This window comes from Theropithecus gelada, chromosome 9 (assembly GCF_003255815.1).
Source record: "Theropithecus gelada isolate Dixy chromosome 9, Tgel_1.0, whole genome shotgun sequence".
Lineage (NCBI taxonomy): Eukaryota > Metazoa > Chordata > Mammalia > Primates > Cercopithecidae > Theropithecus > Theropithecus gelada.
In genome coordinates, this window is record NC_037677.1 from 99,905,252 (window position 1) to 99,912,400 (window position 7,149).

Consider the following 7,149-nt stretch of genomic DNA (forward strand, 5'->3'; position numbering starts at 1 on the left):
GGGAGACACAGCGAGACTCCGTCTCAAAAAAAAAAAAAAAAAATAACCCCCAATCATTGTGTCCTTTTTTTTTTTTTTTTTTTTTTTTGAGACAGGGTCTTGCTCTGTCACCCAGACTGGAGCACAGTGGCACTATCATGGCTCGCTGCAACCTCCGCCTACTGGGCTCAAGCAATTCTCCCAGCTCAGCCTCAAGTGATTCACCTGCCTCAGCCACCCAAAGTGCTGGGATTACAGGCATGAGCCACCACGCCATGCCCTAGAGACGTTTTCTTGTTATCGCAAATGGGAGAGGGAAGTATGTGCTTCTGGCATCCAGCCAGGGATGCTACTAAATATCTTGCATTTCACAATAACAAATAATTAGCCAGCCCAAAACATCAATACTGCCAAAGTTGTAAAACTCTGTTTTAGAGGAAAGCAACAGAAAATAAACTAGTATAAACTAATAAATTGCTGGGGTCAGATGCTGTGGCTCAAGCCTGTAATCCCAGCACTTTGGGAGGCTGAGGCGGTGGATCACAAGGATAAGGGTTCAAGTCTGGCCAACATGGTGAAACCTCGTCTCTACTAAAAATACAAAAATTAGCCAGGCGTGGTGGTGTGCACCTATAATCCCAGCTACTCGGGAGGCGGAGGCAGGAGAATTGTTTGAACCCAGGAGGCAGAGGTTGCAGTGAGCTGAGATTGCGCCACTGCACTCCAGCCTGGGTAACAGAGCAAGACTCCATCTCGGAAAAAAAAAAAAAAGAGGAAGATAATTTCATATAATGGTAAGAGCTAAGAGCAGGGTGGCTGCATTCAACTGAGTGCTTTTTTTCTAATTTGTTCTCCCATTGGGGGTATCTTTTTCTAATTTGCACAAGGTTCTTGCAAGGGCCAGCAGCTGCTCTGGCTTAAAGTAAAGTGCTGGATTGGTCAAGGGTAAATACTTAAATTGGATGCAAAGGAAGACCTGTCTGAGGAGAGGACATTTTATTTATTTATTTATTTATTTATTTATTTATTTTGAGATGGAGTTTCACTCTTGTTGTCCAGGCTGGAGTGCAATGGTGCGATCTCGGCTCACTGCAACCTCCACCTCCCGTATTCAAGTGATTCTCCTGCGTCAGCCTCCCTAGTAGCTAGGATTATAGACATGCGCCACCACGCCTGGCTAATTTTTGTATTTTTAATAGAGATGGGGGTTTCTCCATGTTGGTCTAGCTGGTCTCGAACTCCTGACCCCAGGTGATCTTCCTGCCTCAGCCTCCCAAAGTGCTGGGATTACAGGCATGAGCCATCGTGCCTGGCAGGAGAGGACATTTGAACTGAATCTTTTTTTTTTTTTTTTTTGAGACAAAGTTTCACACTTGGCCGGGCGCGGTGGCTCAAGCCTGTAATCCCAGCACTTTGGGAGACTGAGATGGGCGGATCACGAGGTCAGGAGATCGAGACCATCCTGGCTAATACGGTGAAACCCCGTCTCTACTAAAAAATACAAAAAACTAGCCGGGCAAGGTGGCGGGCGCCTATAGTCCCAGCTACTCAGGAGGCTGAGGCAGGAGAATGGCATAAACCCGGGAGTCAGAGCCTGCAGTGAGCTGAGATCCGGCCACTGCACTCCAGCCTGGGCGACAGAGCAAGACTCTGTCTCAAAAAAAAAAAAAAAAAAAAAAGTTTCACTCTTGTTGCCCAAGCTGGAGTGCAGTGGCACGATCTTGGCTCACTGCAACCTCTGCCTCCCGGATTCAAGCAATTCTCCTGCCTCAGCCTCCCAAGTAGCTGGGATTACAGGCGCTTGCCACTGCACCCAGCTAATTTTTGTATTTTTAGTAGAGACGGGGTTTCTCCATGTTGGTCTGGCTGGTCCCGAACTCCCAACTCCAGGTGATTCTCCCGCCTCAGCCTTCCAAAGTGCTGGGATTACAGCTGTGAGCCACCAAGCCCAGGTGAACTGAATCTCCTATGACAAGGAGTCGGCCATGTAAAGACTGACATTTTAGATAGAGGACATAACAAGCCTAAAGGGCCTGGGACAGCAATGAACTTAGTATAGTTAAGGAGCAAAAGAAAAGACCAGGCTGGGCATGGTGGCTCATACATGTAATCTAAGCACTTTAGGAGGTAAAGGCAGGAGTGTCTCTTGAGGCTGGGAGTTCGAAACCAGCGTGGACAACAAAATAAGACCTCATCTCTACAAAACAAAAATTGTTTTTTTGTGGTTTTTTTGTTTGTTTGTTTGTTTTTTTTTTTGAGACGGAGTCTTGCTCTGTCGCCCAGGCTGGAGTGCAGTGGCCGGATCTCAGCTCACTGCAGCTCCGCCTCCCGGGTTCACGCCATTCTCCTGCCTCAGCCTCCCGAGTAGCTGGGACTACAGGCGCCCGCCACCTCGCCCGGCTAGTTTTTTGTAGTTTTAGTAGAGATGGGGTTTCACTGTGTTCCCCAGGATGGTCTTGATCTCCTGACCTCGTGATCCACCCGTCTCGGCCTCCCAAAGTGCTGGGATTATAGGCTTGAGCCACCGCGCCCGGCACAAAAATTGTTTTTAATTACCCAGGCATGGTAGTGCACACCTGTTAGTCCCAGCTGCTTGGGGAGACTAAGGCAGGAAGATCACTTGAGCCCAGGAGTTTTGAGGCTGCCAGTGAGCTGTGATCACACCACTGTACTCCAGCCTAGGTAACAGAGCAAGACCTTGTCTCAAAAAAAAAAAAAAAAAAAAAAAATTCCTTCTGGCTGCTCAAGGACTATAAATATATAAATATAAAGCGATTTCTCTTCCATGCCTTGGTTTTTAAAAAATTCTGTGGAGTATTTCTGCCTTCTCCTTACCTATACTGTAAAATGCTCTCAGTAAAGTGACTGATTAGCAGGCTTCTAGGAAATCATCAAAATGAATGGAGGCAGAGCGGTCTTGCTGGAAAGCCCTCTGTGCTTTCCACAGTTGGAATTTTCTGAATCTAAGCTGCTAAACTGAGGCTTTGGATTTTGGAAAGCACATGCTACAACAGTTATTTAGCAGCAATACAGTAAGCAAGGGAGGGATGGTAAGTGTAAAAAAAAAAAAAAAATCATCTCCATCTTCAGTTGAGAACTATATGCCTTGTGGCTATCCTGAAAAGGGCAGGTGTTCACTTGCCCTTTGGGTAAAAGTTCCCAGTCCTCACCATGAGTTCAAATCTCCTGGGGACCTTTATGAAAAAAATGCAAATGCTGGGACCCCACCCCAGAACCAATGAATCTGGATCTGGGCTCAGGGACAGGCCTGGATATAAGCAAGTTATAAGTTCAGTAGGTGGTTTTAATGTGTAGTCAGGGTTGGGAATCCTTGCCTTCTGGAAATCCTGAAGAATTTCAGCTGGTTTGGCCTAACTATTTTGGATATGTTACTTCTCAGGATAGCATTGGGCAGCTGGAGAATGATCTGAGGAACACCAAGAGTGAGATGGCACGCCACCTTCGGGAATACCAGGACTTGCTCAATGTCAAAATGGCTCTTGACATTGAGATAGCAGCTTACAGGTACTGCAAAGGGCCTGCTTACCCAAGTAAATCCAGTCACCTAGGGGCAATACTGCCCAAATAAGTGGGTCTAGTCTCTCTGGCTTCTGACTGGTGAGGGAGGGAAGAAGGGCATCACTGACCCCTTTCAGCTGAGCCGACTGCTCCATCCCTCTACTTAGATATAATCCAGCTCCATCTTACTAGTCCCGGAGTATTCTGTGTACCTCTGAAAGGATTTAAGGGGATAATGTGAGTACACAGAGGTTAAAATAGAAACCCATGAGACTCGTAACTTTAAAAATAGGGTTTGGGGCCGGGTGCGGTGGCTCACTCCTATAATCCCAGCACTTTGGGAGGCCGAGGTAGGTGGATCACTTGAGATCAGGAGTTCAAGACCAGCCTGGCCAGCATAGTGAAACCCCGTCTCTACTAAAAATACAAAAATTAGCCAGGCGTGGTGGCGCACACCTGTAGTCCCAGTTACTCTGGAGGCTGAGGCAGGAGAATAGGTTGAACCTGGGAGATGGAGGTTGCAGTGAGCTGCGATCATGCCACTGCACTCCAGCCTGGGAGACAGTGAGACTCTGTCTCAAAAAAAAAGATGATTAAAAAACTATTAAGAGTTATGAGAAACATGGTTTGGGGGCCACTCTTTTATAGGACTGTTTCAGTCACGCTGATAAAAATCTGTTATCTGAAATAGTGTCATTCACTGGCTTTTGTTATTGCTGGTTCTATTCCTTTTGTACTCTTATACACTGAAAAAGTACAAATCTCAAATTTTGTACTCTTATATACTGAAAAAGTACAAATCTCTTGAATAAAGCAGTTTCTACCACCTTTGTGGACATCTCACCTCCTTATCCCTATTGCAGCTAAGGTGTTAATTAGGAAAATTACTTCTCCCTAGAGCTTTGTTGCTAATTGCCAAAAATGGGTGTGATGTGACCAAGGGGAGTTGTAGGTTTTCCTCCTGGAATGTATTTGTGAATAGGATAGGTTTCCCTTTGACAATGCTTTAAACATAGCTGGTGCGGAAGGAGTGTGTGTGTGCATGTGTATGCACGCGGTCCAACGCTTTGAGCTTTGAAATTAAGTATTTGTTGGTTTCAATCTCATGAAGAAACTCCAAAGTCCTTTGGAATCTCTCTCAAATGAATCAGGACTGGAGAGTTGAGTTCTAGGGGGAAAAAGTTATTGACTTCCTAAGAGTTTTTCTCTGTTGGATTTACAGGAAACTGCTGGAAGGCGAGGAGACACGTTTTAGCACCAGTGGGTTAAGCATTTCGGGGCTGAATCCACTTCCCAATCCAAGTTATCTGCTCCCACCTAGAATCCTCAGTTCTGCAACCTCCAAAGTCTCATCCACTGGGCTATCACTTAAGAAAGAGGAGGAGGAGGAGGAGGCATCTAAGGTAGCCTCTAAGAAAACCTCCCAGATAGGGGAAAGTTTTGAAGAAATATTAGAGGAGACAGTGATATCTACTAAGAAAACCGAGAAATCAAATATAGAAGAAACCACCATTTCAAGCCAAAAAATATAATTCCATTGCTTCGAAAAAGTTAATGCTTAAGAGGGAATGATATGCATTTGACTTGTTAAACAGCCTATTCCTGAACCATAACACCTGCCACCACTATAAAATATCTTCAAGGCTTCAGTCTCATATTTAGTATTGAATACTTACCTTCTGTAATAAGAAAACCACCCCTTAGATTGAAGTAAACTGCAGTCCTGGAGCAATCACAGATGAGTTATCTAAGAATACAGCTTTCTGACCTTCAGCTCACGCTTCCCAGTGATCGATGATTCAGGTGCAGAGGAAGTACAAACTAAGGTGCTAAATCTGTGATCATCGTCATTTGCTGTGAACTGAAATTAAAACTATTCACGCTACCCAGCCATTACCCAGCTAAATAATCTTACTCTATATACCTAAAACGTAAGATCACTGCCAAAGATAAACTAATGGTCCACACCCAAATCCACTCTGATAGAACTATTTCACAAATAATAGGCATTTGTTTAATGGACACCTTCCACCTCCCTCAATTGCATATATCCTTTTCTTCCATGTAGGAAAAAAATAGTCTAGTGTAGTATTCTTCCCATTTAAACACATTTTGGTTCTTCTCAAAAGAACTTACCCCCATTTGCTCTCTTTGCTCAGTGGGTAAAATTAGATGCATGTTGACCATGTCTATGATTCGTGTAATTACTTATCCCTGCCCATTTCATATTCTTTCAATTCTGTAGGTTAAAAAAATGGCAGTGATGAATTTTAAGGGTGTCCCCTAACATATAAAATAATGAAAAGAATCCCTAGACTTTAGGCTTTCAGCTTACACAAATCCATTTAATTAGGATAAAAAACTATTAAGGATGTAGCTTTTCACCTTTACTTTAGAAGCACAGTAAATAGTTATTCCAAACTGTGATGAAACTGACCTTAGATTTAGTAGGATAAGCTAGAGGAAGTGAGTGTTTCTATGAGTGGAAAAAGCCAAGGTGTCATTTACGTGTCAGTTCATTTGTGGTGATATAGAATTAGCTTTTTCTTCCCCTTACACTTAGAATCCACGTATTCCCCTTCCCACTAGTCTAGGTCCTAAAAAGGCCTCGCTTTCACTCTCCTATGCCTTTTACGAGTGCTAAGTGTAGGATATTTTGTCACCAGAACACAATGCTACCGCCCCAAAGTAAAAAAAAAAAAACAACCACTTCTGGTCAATCAACACCACCAGCAAACATAAGAAAGAAATCTTTCTCTTTTCTAAAAGACTTCCCCAACACTTACCCCATGGCTGCACAGTTGGTGGGGTCCTGCCGGAGAGGAAGAGACACCCAGACCAGAGAAGGGGTGTGCATGCGCCTACTCGCTTGCTAGAAGTAGATTCTGGACAGTCAGCTCTTCATCTGCCCAACTGTGTAGCATCTGCGTTGCCCAGTCTTTCATGTGTGCCAAGGCTGATGCAGGATTTGTTCTCTGTCCAGCAGTCACTTCTGCCAGAGCTGAAGAGTTGCCCCGTCTCTGTTCCATGTCTCCTTTAAGAGCTCTGGTGATAAGGACATGATGCTTTTACTGAACTTTGTTATCCTAGCACATGCTTCAATAGTTCAAGGAACTTGAAAGATACTTTTCTCTTCTTACTTTTACGCCATCCCTCTCTTTACTCCTCACACTTATTGTAAGACATTAGTAAAATAAGAAATTAAAAGTCACACGAATCCCACCAACATAATTTGTGTTCTGTGGTTCCTGCCTTTTCACTGAGAGAAGCACTGTTTGGGTGTAGAGTCAGTCTGGCTCTGACTGATTTCTCACCTTCAGCTCAGAAATCAGTCACCCTTAATTGCCATGAACTCATTTATAGAAGAAAGATACTGGCCAAGCGTGGTGACTCCCGCCTGGAATCCCAGCACTTTGGGAGGCTAAGGGGGGCAGATGGCCTGAGCCCAGGGGTTCGAGACCAGCCTGGGCAACATAGGGAGACCTCATCTCTCAAAAAAATATAAAAATTAGCCAACTATGGTGGCACCTGTAGTTGCAGCTACTGGGGAACTGAGGTGGGAGGATCACTTCAGCCCGGGAGGTGGACGCTGCAGTGAGTCAAGATCACGCCAGTGCACTCCAGCCTGGGCGACAGAGTGAGACTCTGCCT

The 7,149-nt window shown here is 44.6% G+C and overlaps 1 protein-coding gene across 1 annotated transcript in view; it reads left to right on the top strand.

Moving 5' to 3' along the window:
• INA (internexin neuronal intermediate filament protein alpha) overlaps positions 1-6,729 on the top strand; it is a 13,926-nt gene extending 7,197 nt beyond the window's left edge. The window contains exons 2-3 of the mRNA XM_025397916.1: positions 3,380-3,504; positions 4,721-6,729. Of these exons, the coding sequence (XP_025253701.1) occupies positions 3,380-3,504; positions 4,721-5,030 (435 nt within the window). The 3' untranslated portion in view covers positions 5,031-6,729. The remainder of the gene's footprint in view (positions 1-3,379; positions 3,505-4,720) is intronic.
• Positions 6,730-7,149: the final 420 nt, after the last annotated feature.